Here is a 17,807-nt window from a genome sequence, read left to right on the forward strand (position 1 = left end):
CCTGACCCCTTCCTTTGCTTGTGGGTAGATCTAAGAGTTGTACAGGAACTTCTGTTCCTTGTTTACACTCCAGGTCCCTTTCCCGCTTTCTGCCTTTAGTAATGTCTGTATTGGGTTGTTCTTTTATAGCTAGGGGAGCAAACTCAATCTGCTGGATGTTGTGTTGGCAGGGCATTATGGGTATAGGGAGGAGCTCAAGAGTTTTTGGATCCAGTGATCTGGTAGAAGCGGCAGAGTCTGATCAGAGTTGCAGATCCAAACCCATCAGTTGAATAAGAATGAAAATGGACGACACAGATGGAATATGATGGTGAGTAGATATCTTTTTTTCTGTGCATTGTTTTTTTTTTTCCTTTAACGATATGATCTGAAGTAGTTAACTTCATTTGGTCTGCAACCTGTGGGATACAGATCCGATTTCGGATCCGAGCCTGCAACTTTACAAAGCTTAGATCTGAGTTCCTAGCTCCTCCCCTTATCCATAATCCCCTGCCAGCCCTGACTGACCCCAGATCTAGTTTGCCGCGCTTCTGAAGAGCAGCTAGATTGCGAGCTCCTGGGTTTTTTTTGGCCAGATAAGTCTTTCTTTTTAAATTTACTTGTTAAATTAGAGTGAGTGTTAGTGTGTGTTAGGTTCCCTTTTGATTATACTAGTTCAGTTAAATTTTGGTTAAAATTAGTCTAGTTTCTTCCTCCCCTCGCTGGTCGTAGTTAGTGTGTGTGTTTAGTGTGTTGGGGCCTACCGAGTGAGTTTTTACTTTAATATGTCTGAGGCCGCAGAGCCAATATTCTCTAAGTGCACCGAGTGCGGCCATAAGCTCTCCCCGGCGGATGGCCACACTCTGTGTATCCGGTGCCTTGGGGTTGAACACCTTTCCTCTGGATGTGCTATCTGTGCGGCATTCAACCCCAGAGCACTGAAGGACCGGAGGTCTAAGCTGATCCTGGCGGGACTTTTCCCCCTGGATTCGGCTTCGGCCTCCGGTGTTTCTGTGGCCTCCTCCCAGGCCTCGGTGGCGGCCACTCCTGCCTCTTCCCCCCGGCCGGGACTCAATCTCCCGCTTCGGCGCGGAGAGGGAGGCCAGTAAAGAAAAACGGAGGGAGAAGCACCACAAGCGGCAGGCCGAGGCCTCCGCTTCGGCCCCCCCCCCCGGCTAAGCGGGCTTCTCCCTCCATGGCTTCCAGGTCTCCTCCTTCTCGGCTCCGGTCTCCATGCTTCTCACCGGGACCCAAGGAGGAGGAGACCCGATCTCCGTCGAGGTCATCGAGGCGGCACTCCCGGCCAGCTTCGGTGGCCTCGTCGAGATCAACACGTAGCCTTTCTGAAGCTGATTTGGACCGGGTGATGCGAAGGTTCATCCAGGCCCAAATGCAGATGGGGGAGCTCAACACCCTTCTTTGCCCCGATAGCTCCTTCTCCGACACGCTTCCCGGGTTCGGAGTGCTCGGAGCCGGGCAGTGTTGGAGCCGGGGTGGGTCGGTGCCGACAGTATCTGGTACTTCAGCTCCGACTCTTCCTTCGAGTTTACCGGATCCATCCTTGTCGGATCCGAAGGGTTTAATGTGCCTTCGGCTCCGTCCAGGTCGGAGCACACTAGCCTTCGGATCCGATGGTCTCAGCACCGGCTGCGATCCATCCATCGGATCCGAGTGAAGGTCTGCTCTCGGATCCCAGAGAGAGTGGCTCTCCCTCGGCCTTCAATGTGGTGGAGAGGGTTCTGTCGAGTGCATCCAGGCCCCTGCTCCCTGCTACGGTTCCATCCCGCACTCCCTCTCGTTTGGGGAAAGCTTCCGTCGCCCGGCCACAGGGACAGCCTGCTTTGACGTCTCAGATCGTTCCCCTGGAACAAGATGTTGCTGGTGAGTCGTCCTCGGACAGTCCCCCCGAGGATGTTCCTCACAAGCGGAAGTTTAAGAGGAGGCACTTGGACTCCCCAGAGACCTTGACAGAAGACACTGATTTGGATAAGGGGGAAGGCTCCCCAAGGTCACCCCCCGAGGATGGCTCCTTCGGAGACATCATGGAAATGCTTAGGATAAGAGGGGGGTGGTCTGCCCCCAAGTTTTCCTCGGATGAATCAGTGTTCCTGGAGGCGTTCGAAGCAAGCCCATCTACCTCTTGGGTGTTCCCTCCGGCCGACCCCTTTGTGGACCTTATCATCAATAGGGCGTGGAAGGAGCCGGACACTGTGGAGCCAGTCCCCAAACGTCTTGACAAGATCCTGAGCTCCCCGGCAGAGAAATCCCATTGGAGCAAGGGACCCCCTGTAGATGCCATGTTGGTGGCGGCAGCCACCAAGAGGGAGTTAGCCCAAGCGAGTCCCTCGGTCCATCCCCCGAGCAAGGAGTCTCGCTCGATGGACCGTCTCGGGAAGCGGGTCTTTAGTTCAGCGACCTTCACGGTAAGGTCCCTGAACTACATGGCACATGTGATTCGACTGCAGCGAGACCTTATCAGAGAGTACGCTGCATCGACCCCGGAGTCCCTGTCGGGGTAGGACAAACAGTTGTACTCCACTCGCATGGCCACTCTTAGGTCTATATCCAACACCTCTATGCGGCTTTTATCCCATGCTACTGAGGGAGCCGCTAGAGCCAGCGGAGCAGGCCTAGTTATGAGGCACCAGGCCTGGCTCCGACATTGTGATTTTGCGGAACCCTTCAAGGCGTCCTTTGCGAATGCCCCCTTAGATGGTTCTGCCCTATTTGGCAAGACAGTTCGCAAGACTTTGGTCCAGAGCAAAAAGGAAGGGAAGACGTTGTCTGCCGTCGGAGTCCGCTTCTCCGCTCCCCAGAGGTCCTTCTCCAAGAACCAAAAGGGACAGAAGAAGATGTGGTTCCGAAAGTCGCAGCAATCCCAGTCCGCTCCGGACTCACTGTCCTTCCGTGGCAGAGGAGGACAGGGTGGACGGCGCCCTAGAGGCAGAGGGGGCCCAAAGAACTTTGGGTCCAGAGAAGCCTTTTCTGATCGGCCCACGCAGCAACCCTAGGGGGTTGCCCAACTGCTCCACTCTGGAGCAGTCGGGGGGCGTTTCTCGAAGCAACCTGGCAGCTTGGGAGTCCATTACAACAGACTGCTGGGTGCTTCGTATTATATCCAGAGGATACAGAATTCCCTATTCCTACATTTCCGACACCCCCGGACACCTTCCCAATGTTCCACCCAATCAGAGGGAGGCAGCAGCTGCGGAAATTCGGCTGCTTTTAGAAAAAGGAGCCATCCAGCACGTCCCTCCAGGCCAGTCCGGATCGGGTTACTACTCCAGGATGTCCTTCAAGGATGCATCTGCAGTCCTAACAAATGGGTTGTCCTGGCCTCAGGCAGCCCTTAGGTCGGCCGGATTCCAAAGTCTGGGTCTGGCCTCGGCTGATGTCGCACTTCACCCGACGTCATAGCTGCAGTTCAGCGGGTATAAAGGCATCAGCCGACGCCATTTTCCTCAGTCTTTCTTGCCGCGTGGCACCCGAAGCAGAAGCTGTTCGCAAGTGCCGGTCGGTCAGAACCAGAGATTGCTACTACCGAAGACTTCTAAAAAGCTAAGTACCCCGTTGGGGACTCTTTCTTGCCTCAGCCGATGTCAGAAAAAGTGAATAACTGTTTAACTTGTGGGAAACAAATACCTCATAAAGATTTCCACTCTTATTGCCTACCTTGTTTAGGCCCAGACCACGACGTAGCAGCCTGTCTAGCCTGTGCTTCTTTCAACCGACGGACACTTAGACGTCGGTCGGAATTTGCTGAGGAGTTTTTCGGCTCCGCTTTTGCTTACAACATGCCGTCGGAAACTCCGACCACAATTAGCTAAAAAGCGCAAGGAAAAGGACCAACACTCGCGGTCCGCGGTTTCGGCCTAAACCGCGGTTAAGTCAACCGCGAGTGTCTCGGTTTCGGCTGAAACCGAGCCCTCTGTTCTTCCTTTGGCCGAAAGCTTGCCTCCCACCGAGGCCTCATCCAGCATGGCTGAATCTGCTACTGAAATTCCACCTGCTCTTACAGGTTCACAGGATTTATCTGATACTATCCCTTTAGATATATCCACTCCTTCACGTGGAGCTGCTAGGCCCCCTGCATCCATGTCGATTAAGGCTTTTGCCAGGGCTAAAGCAGCAAAATCAACCAAGACTGTGCCTACTAAGACCCCCTCTCACAGGCCTAGCTCTAGTACTCAAATGCTTAGTCTAGCAGAGGATGTCATTTCTTTGATCAGGGGATCCCAACCTCACCCTGACAGGGCCTCTCACCCACCTCCAGAGAAGAGGCCTAGAGCAGAGCACCCTGAGCCAGTTTCTTCAGATTTCTCTTCTGATGATTCAGAAAATACAGACCCTCCAGAAGGCCCTTATTCTCCTTATGAGGACTCTGATGCAGAAGACTCCATTCCTTCTGCCTCTCCGCCTGAGGAATTTTCTTTTGGGGAAACCTTGCATGCTATGAGGGAACAATTTCAATGGCAGGGCCAGGATTTTTCAGACTCTAGGAAAAGGCTTAGGACCTTTTGCATTTGCCACAGCATAGGCCTTTAGCCATTCCTCCAGTACTTACTGTTGTGGATGATGCATTTAATGATGCTTGTACTGCCCCTGATTCACTTCCTCCGGCCCCTGCTAAGCCCGACAGGTACTACAGGGTTCGGACACACATTATCATTTGTATAAGGCTCCTTTGCAGATCCTGAAACTATTTCAGGGACCCAAGGCTGTAGCAGCTACCTCTGCCAAAACCCTCCCTCTGAAAGGGAATCTAGGGCCTTAGAGATGGGGTAAAAAGTTTATACTTCTGCTACTCTTTCGGCTAGGGCCTTAAACTGTCAATTCCACATGATTCAGTATCAGGAATTTGTTAGACCAGTTAACTAAAAAACTGTCCTCGCCTGAACCATTAGACAAAAAGTCTCTTCAGGAAATGGTACATAACATACAGCAGGTCAGTAATCATTCCTTAAAATGCGGCTATGATGCACTGGAGGCTTCCTTTAGATCAGCAATGACTGGTACAGTGATCAGAAGGCATGTATGGTTAAAAGAGCAGTCCTTACCAGACCATGTAAAATCAAAGCTCCTAGATGCTCCCAGGGATAAGCATAATTTGTTTGGCTCACCTGCACAGCAGGTGCTGAAGAAGGTGGAAGAGAAAGCAAAATCTGTCCAGACAGTCAAGGATTTCTTACAGGTCCAGCCTCCAAGGTTTAGTAGGAACTGGCCTTCCAAGAATTGGTCCTTTCCAGACACCACCAGAGCACAGAGAGGCAGGAATAGGCACCCAAGAGGCAGGGGTCAATCCAGAGGTGCCTACAGGGGATGTCAGTGGCAGCCTAACAACCAGCGAAGTACTGCCACAGATCCAGCCACTACCACTTCCACAGGACAATCACAGTGACTTGGCTCTGAGACCGCCTACCAGGGAACAACTAGATGCACCCTTAGGAAAGCTAGCCTTATTTTCAGTAAACTGGCATTACATCACAGGAGACAAATGGATTTTACAGACAATAGACAAAGGTTACAGGTTTCACTTCCATACTCTACCAAGGAAGAGAGGAATGCCAAACCTACCTTCAAATCAAAGGACAAAAGCTCTAGAACAAATAGACAACTTAATAAGGATAAGAGCTATAGAAAAGGTACCGTCTATGGAACAAGGGCAAGGATTTTACTCCAGACTTTTCCTGGTGCCAAGAAAAGAAAACCAATGGAGACCTATTCTAGACCTGTCCGCTCTGAACACATATCTCATTGTTCCAAAATTCAAGATGCTGACCCTACAGCAGCTTCTACCCATGCTGGGCAAGGAGTCTTGGCTGGTAACTGTAGATCTCAAGGAGGCATACCTGCACGTCCACATATGACCAAATTGCAGAAGATACCTCAGATTTCTTGCAGGATCAGAGCATTATCAATTCTCAGCATTGCCCTTTGGCTTATCTACTGCGCCCAGAGTATTCACAAAATGTCTGGCAACAGTAATTGCTCATTGCAGGCTTCAGGGAATTCAAATTTACCCTTACCTGGACGACTACCTGTTGCAAGCAGACAACAAAAACAAATTAGCAACAGATTTGAAAAAGGTCATTCATCTGCTACAAGCCCTGGGATACACAGTTAATATAAAAAAGTCAAGGCTGATACCATCCCAGAGGATAACTTTCTTGGGTGCAGAACTGGACACATCAAATCAAATGGCATCCCTCACAGCAGAAAAGCAGAAGCACCTTCCTCTCTATTTCATGGCATTAACAACGCAGAACCAGCTAACAGCAAGGAAAGTCCTGCAAGCCCTGGGTTACATGGCATCCTGCATAATATTGATTCCACATGCCAGACTACATATGAGAAAGTTACAATGGTACCTACGGAATTTATGGTCTCAGCACAAGCACAGCCTAGAAACCCAAATTCCAATAATTCCATGCCTGAAGCAAGAATTCCAATGGTGGGCTCAGGCCTGTCAATTGAACAAAGGACTGCCCTTCCACAGCCCTCAACCAAGCCAGACTATCACCATGGACGCCTCAGACCTCAGTTGGGGGGCACACATGCTGGACAAGTGCATACAAGGCTTTTGGACTCAAGACCAGCTGAACCTACACATAAATCAAAAGGAGATGCTGGCAGTAAAACTGGCAATTCAGACATTCAGACCGTTTCTTCAACAGGGTCAATTGCTGATAAGGACGGACAACACCACAGTTATGTGGTACATCAACAAACAGGGAGGCACACATTCATACCCTCTATGCCGGATGGCAATGGACCTCTGGAATGTGGCCCTGAGCTTCAACATTCAGCTCCAGGCAATATTTGTACCAGGAAAAGAAAATATACTAGCAGACATCCTAAGCAGAACTACCACGGATGCCCACGAATGGATGCTGCATCCAGACATCTTCAAATCCATTACAAGGAAATGGGGACTACCAGAAATAGACTTATTCGCATCCCCACACAACCACCAATTGAAAAAATTCTGCACAAGGACATACCACCCTCTGGCTTGGAAGGTGGACTCCTATCTTTCAGTTGGGAAAACCTGACAGCATATGCATTCCCACCTCTTCCTTTGATGCACAAGGTGCTATTGAAGATCAAAGAAGACCGCCCAAGGATCATCCTGATAGCTCCAGACTGGCCGAGGCAGCATTGGTACCCATTACTGAGGAGTATGTCTCGGGAACAAATATGGCCTCTGCCCCTAGTTCCCTTACTGCTAACACAGAACAACTTCAAAACCCTGCATCCAAACTTGAAAACGTTGCAGCTAGTTGCCTGGAACATTGCATAAGACAAAATAACCCAGATTTATCTCAAAGGGTTAAAGACATTATCTTGGAGGCTCGCAGACCCTCAACAAGGAAAACTTATTCAGCAAAATGGAAAAGATATCTCATTTGGAGTGCAGCTAAAGGAGAAGATGTGTCACTGGTAAACATAGCTAACATCCTGGAATACTTGGCAGAACTTTTCCACAATGGCCTGTCCTATTCTTCCATTAAGATTCATGCATCAGCTATTTCAGCAGAATACAACATGGGCCCTCCAGTCTTCTCTTATCCTCTACTCAGGCAGTTTCTGAGAGGAATTAAAAATGTAAAGCCACCAAGGAAGCCACCATTTCCCGCATGGGACTTGAACTTTGTGCTGGAAAAGTTGACACTCCCTCCTTTTGAACCAGCAGCAACAGCAGAATTACAGTACTTATCATGGAAAACTGCTTTCCTGCTTGCAATCACTTCAGCAAGAAGGGTTTCTGAATTACAGGCATTAATGGCAGTACAGCCCTTCCTTATCTTCCATCAAGATAGAGTGTCCATGAGAACTAATCCTACTTTTATGCCAAAGGAGGTCTCCAGGGTATCTCTAAACCAAGCTATCCACCTACCTACATTCTTCCCCAACCCACAGAACAGGGGAGAAAGATTATTACATACCTTGGATGTACATAGGCAATTGCGCTACTACCTGGACAGAACCAAGAGCAATAGAAAAACTGACCAGCTACTGGTAGCATATGCAACAGGAATGGAAGGAAAAGCAATTTCAAAACAGACAATCTCAAAGTGGATAGGAAATTGCATTAGATTTTGTTACTCTTACCATGGAAAGACAACTCCAGAAAACATCAGACCTCACTCCACAAGGGCTACAGCCACTACTACAGCTTTTACGAGGAGTGGCTACCAAAGACATTTTAGAGGCTGCTACTTGGAGCTCCGTGCATACATTTGCCAAGCATTATAATCTACCCTTATACTCCAGATCCCGAGCAGGTTTTGCCACTGCTGTTTCGCAAGGGATCTTAACTACACCATAATCTTATTATTGCCTCCTCCCCCAGTTTGGCTATGGTATTCTACCAATTTGTTAGGACTGCAGATGCATCCTTGAAGGACATAGTACAGTTTTGTACCTACCATAAATGTAGATGTCCGAGAGGTATGCATCTGCAGTCAGGATTACCCACCCTCCTTCCCCTCTGTGGTACTCCTAGGGTATTTGCCCATCTTGTAGCTAGCTGGGGGAATCTATTATGGTGTATTTGTTTGTATATATGTATATACATGTTTATTTCTATTTGCTCTCTATTGTTTGGAAACATTTGCATTTATCCAAATTTAGCCTTCCTAGAGGGCACCTGGCACCTGGGGCAAGAAACACTGAGGAAAATGGCGTTGGCTGATGCCTTTATACCCGCTGAACTGCAGCTATGACGTCGGGTGAAGTGCGACATCAGCCGAGGCCAGACCCAGACTTTGGAATCCGGCCGACCGAAGGGCTGCCTGAGGCCAGGACAACCCATTTGTTAGGACTGCAGATGCATACCTCTCGGACATCTACATTTATGGTAGGTACAAAACTGTATTTTCTTTTTGGTGCCAAAACAGATGGGGGACCTAAGGCCCATCCTCGATCTTTCCCTACTAAATCTGTCAGTAACCAAAGAAAAGTTCTGGATGGTCACTCTTCAATATATTTTTCCCCCTCTTGCGGGAGAACGACTGGATGTGCTCCATAGACCTCAAGGACGCGTACTACCACATATTGGACGAACGGTCCAGGAGGTTTCTCCGCTTCAGGCTGGGAGCCAGTCATTATCAATTCAGGGTCCTCCCCTTTGGTCTCACCTCAGCCCCCAGGGTGTTCATCAAGGTATTAGCAGTGATAGCGGCCCACCTGAGACTCCAGGGAATGCAGGTCTTCCCGTACCTGGACAACTGGCTCCTCACCGCCCCGACAAGGCATCTACTATGCTTAGCCAGGGACTACTTTCTCAACCTTGCTCCGCAACTAGGGATCACTATAAACTCGGACAAGTCCTCTCTCACCCCGACTCAGATGATAGATTTTATCAGGGCCAGACTGGACACCAACAGGCAACTAGTCTTCTTAACTCCCGACCGGTTGCACACTTTGAGGGCACATGTGCGGGCCATCTTTCAATCTTCAAAACCTCCGGCGGGATTGGTTCTGAGGGCCCTGGGGTCCATGGCAGCCGCTATAAACCTTCTTCCCATGGCGCGTTTGAACATGACGTTTTTACAGTGGACTCTCCAAGTCCAATGGTCCCTTCATCAGTACCCCTTGAGTCACCCCATTTCTCTCAGCAGAGCCTGCAAGATTGCTCTCGTTTGGTGGCTTCAATCGCCGGACCTCCAGGCGGGACACCCCTTTGCCACGCACCCCCCCCCTCTCGCCACAGTGACCACGGACGCCTCTAGTCTTGGGGGGGGGGCATTATTCAAGCAGGATGGTCCAAGGCATGTGGAACGATTCGGAGACCTTATTGCACATAACTGTTCTAGAGATGAGGGCAGTGCTGTTGTCGTTGCAAGCACTTCAGAGCCTTCTGCCTGTAGGAACAATTGCAATCCAGACAGACAGTATGTCTGTGTTATGGTATATCAACAAACAAGGGGGAACCAGGTCTTACCCACTCTGTCGAGAAGCCATGAGTGTGTGGGAGTGGGCGATTTCCACCAACCGCTTTCTCATTGCAATGCACATTCCGGGACGGACCAACATCCTGGCGGACAGACTGAGTCTCATCTTCCTTTCTCCTTACGAGTGGTCCCTCAATCCTCGAGTAGCGAGTCGAATTTTTGCCGTTTGGGGGCAGCCCTGTTGCGATCTTTTCGCATCTCCCTCAAACACGAAATGCAACAATTACTTCACTCTCATTCCCCCTGCCGGGGAAGCCCCGAGGGACGCCTTGGTGCATGCTTGGCCACCCTGTCTTCTCTATGCCTACCCTCCTCTTCCCCTCATGCTGAAACTTCTTCAGAAAGCCAGTCGGTTGGGGAGCAGGATGATCCTCGTTGCCCCATTCTGGCCTCGCCAAGCTTGTTTCCCTTACTTCTGGTCTCATCGAGTGGATCCGCCCTGGATTCTAGATCCCCTTCCGGATCTAATCTCCCACCCCCAGGGGCTCCCACTTCCTGACCTGGCCAGCCTCAAGCTTACGGCTTGGCTGCTCCAGTTCCACTTGTAGCTAGGACTCCCGGTATCTCTTCTCCAGTTAAAGCTATCCTAGTAGCAGCGCACAAGCCCTCTACTAGGCAGGTCTATGGTAGTAAATGGAAGCGTTTCTCTATCTGGGCAGAACACCATAATTTGGACCCTTTTACAGCCCCCTTGCCTGAGGTGCTGGACTTTCTTTCAGGTCTTTTTAATGGCGGAGCTAGCTGTTCTACGGTTAAGGTTCAGTTAGCAGCTATCTCTCATTACCACGTAGGTACTGAAATGGGTCCATTGATTACTACAAAACTGTGCAAAACGTTCCTGAAGGGCACCTTTCTTAGACCTCCAATAAAGGAAGCGGTACCTCCTTGGGATTTGACCTTGGTATTACAAGCCCTGACAGCTCCTCCCTTCGAACCGCCGTCTTCAGTAGACTTCAAATATTTGTCTTGGAAAACAGCCTTTCTTGTGGCTATTACTTCAGCCAGGAGAGTATCTGAATTGCAAGCTCTTTCTGTGAAACCTCCATACTTAGCCTTTCACAAGGATAGGGTTTACCTCAGGACCAATCCCTCCTTCCTTCCGAAGGTAGTTTCTGAATCTAATATTAACCAATCTATCAATTTGCCGGTGGTCTTTCCTAACTACCAGAACAAAGGGGAGTACAGACTACATTCTTTGGACGTGCACAGACAACTTAGATTTTACATTCATAGGACATCTGGTCATAGACAATCCGACCAGTTGTTCGTCTCCTTTGCCAAATTTAATCTAGGTAAACCGGTCTCGAAAGTTTCCTTATCGAGATGGATTTCACAGTGTATCATTACAGCGTATCAAAATTCCGGCAGGCCCGCACCTCAAGGAGTTCGTGCCCGTTCAACTAGGGCTATGGCTACATCTGCCACCTTTAAATCCAGGGTTTCCTTGGATGATATCTGCTCAGCAGCCACTTGGGCCTCATCTCATACCTTCATCAATCATTATAAATTGGACATTACCTCCAGAGGGAGAACTTCTTTTGGCTCCGCAGTGCTCCGGAATATCCTTCCATGAAGGCCACCCAAGGTTTAGGTAGCTGGGGACTCCATTCCACAGGTTGCAGACCAAATGCAGTTAACTACCTCAGATTAAGAAGTTATGTACTCACCATAACGTTCCATCTGAGTAGGTAAACTTCATTTGTCTGCAACCGTTCCTCCACTCCGTCCCCCTGACCTTCAGATGTGTTTCATGTCATATAGTGATGTAGCATTTCTGATAATGTAGTTAGTTGTCCACTATAGTGCTTGCGGGCAAACTTGATCTGAGGTCAGTCAGGGCTGGCAGGGGATTATGGGTAAGGGGAGGAGCTAGGAGCTCGGATCTGAGCTTTGTAAAGTTGCCGGCTCGGATTCAAAATCGGATCCGTATCCCACAGGTTGCAGACAAATTAAGTTTACCTACTCGGATGGAACGTTATGGTGAGTACATAACTTCTTATTTATATTAGGGCTGTATAATAGGAAGTTTAATTTTGAATTTGGCATGTGCGTCCTGTTGAGGTAAACAGTCAGGGTCATATAAGATCAAATAGAAAATAAAAAAATATCCTTATGCTAGCATTAGGTCTTGATCGATTTCTGATAACTTCAGTATGCGATAGAAGTTCTTAGCTCTAATTTTAAAAGTACACACTTAATCTGGATAGATGGGAAGGTGTGGAGCATTATGGGAGCCTGGGGAGGAGATTTTTGAATTTGGAAGAGCCTTACAGGTGTCAAGTGATTTTTGCCTGTGGAATAGTATTCATTTTGTTGAAGTGAGTGTACATGAGTCATGTAGAACTTTTTTTGGAAGTAGAGGTAACTAAAGTTATGGAAGTCAATAGTGGTGGATTGGAAAAGTGGGTAGGGGAATTGGTTATACAGCAGGACTCAGAGTGTCAGCAAGATTTTGGGGAGGGGGGGATAGTGTAGGAAGGTAAGGTCAAAAGTAGAGTTCCACAGATGTCTGTTCTTTACCTGGAATGGATCACTTCATTAGTATTGTTGAGTATGTAGGAAAGGGGAGAGAACATGAATAACTTATGTGCCAGTAGTTTAAAAATAGATGCAATGCTCACATATGGGGATAGCTGAGGGAGAGACATAAGCAGACTTTAGAGATGGGTGGATAAATGGAAGGAAACCAGGTTATAATGCAGATATGTGCAGTTATTTACTTTTTGTTAAGTACAGTTTTAAAAGGGACTGGCTTGTGGGTGGTAGCTGCACAGAGAGTAAACCATCAGGGAATGTGCAGAAAGGGGTGTTTGACAATGGGATGTTGGTGTGGGTATGCATTACCCAGGAAAGAAGACTCAAGGGACTTGTAGTCCTGCAGTCTGAAGCAACTTGGTTGAAAGGGTTCCGTAATTGAAGCTTCATGGGATAGATAAACGCAGAGAGGATGGGGCACCTGGCCAGAGCTGTGACAGTTGGACTTAGCTGACTGTCTATGTACTCAGAGCACTTGTACATTGCTATTTTATGGAAGTGCCAGTGTGGTAAGTAGTACTGTTTTTTTACTGGTGGGGGTGGTTATTTCAGTAAGTCTTAGATTGCTTGGTAGGCATTTTTTTGTGGAGCCTTCTTTTTATATTGTAATTCCTACTGGAGTTTACTGACCTTCGAAATGTGCTCTTTTTAGGTAGGCTTATTCTGCAGTTAAAATTATCATTTTTTTGTGTACTAATTTTAGAGATGGCTTAGAGGATCCCTTGGAAGACACTGGACTTGTTCAGCAGCAGCTAGAGCAACTCTCTACTATTGGTCGCTGTGAGTATGAGAAGACCTGTGCCCTCCTAGTGCAGCTGTTCGATCAGTCAGCACAGTCTTACCAAGAATTACTTCAGACAGCCAATGCCATTGCTATGGACCTTGCAGTGCAGGAGGGTAAGAGAACACTTTACAGAATTATGTTTCCAAAGTGCAGCTATTGTAATGTATGATACACTGTGGTTATTGCTAGAATTTTAAGACAGTGTCCATGTTTGTTGGTGACGTGTCGCATTTCCTTTGTTAGTTGATTCAATCCTCCACTGTGGTTACTGTATGTGGATTGACTTTTGTTGTTTTCCTTTGGCTACACTGGGTTTTACAAAATATACTGCAGTTTTCTTTTGACTTCTCAAAGGCATGCTGTTACAACTGGGCTGTTTTATTGCATTTGCCATCGTCATGGTTGGCAGATATCACTGGCGGATCATTTTATTTACCAAGTAAAAAGCTTGTAAGCGAAGAGTCAGCTTAAGAGTTGCGTATTCATAAAATTTTGGTCTGTCTTAGGGGTGTTGGTTGCAGCTAATTCAACATCTTTTTTCCGTCACCTGTGTATTATCTTATCCCATTGCCTGCTAGCCATCATCCCTGGCATGACCTAGTTCATTCTTTCTACTTTGGTAAGGGCTCCATGACGCTGTAGTGATGTCATATGCATTCTTTACTGCACGAGTCAAAATGCTGGTACTTTGAATTCTCACTTTGCTGGGTTTGCATGTCTGAACCCTTCTGTTGCATGCACCTCATCTTTAGTCAGTCATGCACTGGACCAGAATGCGTCCCACCACCCAGGTAAGCTGATGTTGGCTGCTCACGCCCACATTCTTCAGTCAGTTCCCACAATGCCCAGTCTGTTAACTGAACCTGATCATGTGAGCTGTAATCAGTACTTGCCCCTGCATGCTACAGATCCAGATAGTCGTCATTACTTGCATATTGCCAGCGGCAGTACCAGTCACTTTCAGATGACAGTACTTTCTGATCTACTAGTTTGCAGTGGGTATTCTTTAGTCAGCAGCGTTAAAGTGCTGGTCATGTTTAAGCTATACATTTGTGATGATGGGCAATAACTTGGTATGGGTGGCTTGTTCTGTTTTGGTGGTGTTAGATAAGACTATATTTAGTGTACTGCTAGTTGGTAAGAGGTTATTAGAAGTAAATGTGATTAGTTTTTTGGGGGGTTAGGGGTAGTTGGGATAGTTCCAGCCAGGTTTCAGTGGAGGAGGAGGAGTCTTGGGTGATTGGAGTAGGGATAGTGCTGTGGCTGAGCAGACGAGTACTGAGTCATCAGCATGTTGTAAGATTGTTGCATGTCATTTATGAATATATTAAATAGGAGTCCTAGCATAGACCCCTGTTGTACTCCTTTTTGTCTGGCTGGTGAGCAGTGTAAGAATCCTGCTTTTTAACAGTCTATGGCTATTGAGGTCTCTAGAAAATCATTCAATGGCAGTGTTGCTTGGTTGTTGAAGAGAGGGTGAAATACAGTATTGGATGCTTTTGAGAGGTCCAGAAATAGGAGAGAGACAAATTTATCTATGTTTTTTGTTTTGGTTGACTATGTCTAGAAGACATTGTAGGGCAGTTTCAGAGCTGTTATGGGACTGGAAGCCATGTTGTGAGGGGGAAGTAAGTGCTGTAGGAGAAAGTTTAGGATTTAATCATTTCTAGCAGTTTAGAGAGTGTGGGGAGTATTGCACTAGGTTGATAGTTGGAAAGTTCAGTGGAGCTACCTTCTTTGTGTTGCTATAATGGAAGGAAGAGATTTTCCGAAATTCTGGAGTGTAAGATTTTTGTTTAGGATATATTAATTAATGTAGAGACAGGGTAGATTATTCCATCTTTTCCAAATACAAGATATTCTGCAGGAACACTAAATATGTTATATAACAAGTGATACCACAACTAACATTGTGAAACAGAGTATTGCAATTCATCAGAAAAGCCATTATTGCATAAGTGTGTACTTGAATTAGAGTTAATCAGAGATGGAAGTCATAGGCATCTATATGTGGGGTTGGATATCCTAACTATTTACCCATTCTGTGTTCTACCTTCTCATGGGGCCTGGTCTGGCCAGATTTGGGGAACTCTTTCTTTAAGATGCTGATCAGGGAGGAGGATAGACTAGTGCCTTTGTTTGGATAAGGAGTTTTAGGACCTTGCTTAGGGTCTAGCAGCGTATGCACTGTATGGTCAACCTGAGTAAGAAAGCTGGAAATTGTTGCAGGCAGATTGTTGGCTTTGTTTAGGGAATTCCTTGACTTACCTAAGGGGTGGAAGTCCACATGACCCACACAGTTGGAAGGACATTGCTGTCTGGAACATGCCTATTAACTGCCCAGATTTTCGCTGAATGTCCAGATTTTTTACCTTGTATGTTTGGTTTGTTCCTCATAAAATGTGCGTTATTCTGGCAAATCACTGGTATCATCAGAGGACTTGAAGTCATTAAATCATGGCATATATTTGAGTTTCAGATTTCACATCCTTTATTTATTTATTTTACATTTGTTGACCGGGCTAGTCTAACTGGATACATGTCCATTTTCAGTAAATGCCCGTGGAGAAAAGCTCCAAAAGTATCACAAAGCAGTAATAAAAAAAGCAGTCTTAACAATAAGCAAAATAATAAAGGATTACAGAGACAGCAAAGCAGTAGTAACAGGAAGAAAAGATTACAATAATAACTGGTATACAGGATAAAACAATGCATTTAAGAATAAGATACAAGATATCATTTACAGTACATGATGTTCACAAAAGGTAGTTCATGTAAGTATCCAAGATTACAGTACGCCTTTCTGAAACAGCAAGCTATATATTGAGTTAGCATACAAGTAGGATCATGGAGATATTAGCAGTGAAGACAGAAGATTCGTCAGGGTTGCTGCATGGTGCATAACCAATGTGTTTTGAGGTGTCTTTTGAGATTTTGTTTAAAGAGGGGTAGGAAAGGAAGTGAAGTTAGTTCACTAGGTAGTAGTTTCCAGTTTTTTCCTGCAGTGTTTGAGAATAGAGAATCCCCTGCCAAGTTGTTGGATTTGCTTATGCTAACTCTAAGTTTGTTAGAGCGTAAAGTATTGAGATTTTTGTAGGGGATTATGATGTTTGAAAGTATAGGAGTGTTAGGTTGATTAAGGATCTTATGGGCAATGGTAAGTTGTAGCTGGTTTTGAAGTTCGAGCCGTCTTAGCTGCTGTAGATTCTGACAGTGGTGGGTTCTGAAGGGGTTCCCAGTGGCAAATCTGGCAATGTTATTATAGGAGGTGGCTAGTTAAAGAAGGTTATTTTTTTCAGTTTAGTATATATAGGTGAGGCATAAAGAAGAGTTGAGATTAGGTGGGAGTGGGCAATTGTGGTTCTAGCTGTTGGAGTTTGGAAGGATTTGATCCTGTATAGGGAGCCCATTTTTTTTATTTACTGTTTTTATAGTGTTGTTAATATGGCTATCAAAGTTAAGGTTATCTATTGTAAATCCTAAGAGTTTGGTGGTAGAGTCAGGGGATATGAGGGTGCCGTTGTTAGAGATGACTGAGAATTCTATAGGAGAGGATTTGCCAAAGGAAAACCTCTTTTCTTCCTGGATGCAAAACCCTTAGTAATGAGATGTGCCACATAGAAGGATTTTCTGACCATCAAAACCAAAGAGGAGAAAACGACCAACTAATATAAAAAGGCAAGGCAGGCACCACCTTCATCTGATGAAGTTCACTGATACTAGTGTACAAAAGCGCTTACTTTTATTAAATTTGTTGTGTTTTGGTGCCTGCCTTGCCTTTTTATATTAGTTTGGTGACTTTCTGACCACAGTGGCAATGTGGTGGTCAAAAGAGAGGTTGCTGTCAACCTGTGTTCCTACATCTCTTATAACTGCTTCTGTGTTCAGTAGACTGCCATTGATGTGGTAATTCATGGGAATCGGGTTTTTCCCAAAGGGAATGATGACAGTTCCTTATCTGTCTGACTATACAGTTTGAAATTCTCCACAAAAAGAAACGTCTTTACCCTTTGTTTTCTTTGAGCCAAATTGCAACCATGACTTAATCTGTTAAGTAGACAGCTTAATGTGTTAAATGCAAAACAAAAGAGCAGTGGTGACAGAATCACACTGGAATGTCTTCCTTTCAATTTTTATGTCTGGAATAATAATTTGTCCTTTGTCTTGGGTTTACTGCAAAATGGTTTGCCATTGTTTCATGGTCGCTGTAATGTAATCGATCAGTGTAGGGTGTCTTGTACATTTGTACACTTATCCGTAAATTTGGGATGTTGTTAAAATGCTTTTTTAGTCTATCCCTGCCATACTTAAATTCTTCCCCTTTTTACAGTAATCCATTATAACTTAACAATGATCCTTTGTTCCATATGACTTTCTTTTGTTACCCTTTTGTCATGATTGAGTTTTCTTCTACATGACTTTAAACTGTTGGCATCAATTCCAATGTATAGTTTATACATCGTCAGAAGGCAAGTGTTTGGTCTATAGATGTTCTTCGTTTCACTGTTGCAGTCATCACATTTGGGTTATCCCTGCCAGGGTAGCCCTTGGCC

The 17,807-nt window shown here is 46.3% G+C and overlaps 1 protein-coding gene across 1 annotated transcript in view; it reads left to right on the forward strand.

The window, feature by feature from the left end:
• XPO7 (exportin 7) overlaps nt 1-17,807 on the forward strand; it is a 4,001,819-nt gene that overhangs the window by 1,213,022 nt on the left and 2,770,990 nt on the right. Inside the window, exon 11 of the mRNA XM_044082110.1 lies at nt 13,174-13,367. Within this exon, the coding sequence (XP_043938045.1) occupies nt 13,174-13,367 (194 nt within the window). The remainder of the gene's footprint in view (nt 1-13,173; nt 13,368-17,807) is intronic.

This window comes from Protopterus annectens, chromosome 9.part0 (assembly GCF_019279795.1).
Source record: "Protopterus annectens isolate FY-2018-M chromosome 9.part0, PAN1.0, whole genome shotgun sequence".
Taxonomy (NCBI): Eukaryota; Metazoa; Chordata; order Ceratodontiformes; family Protopteridae; genus Protopterus; species Protopterus annectens.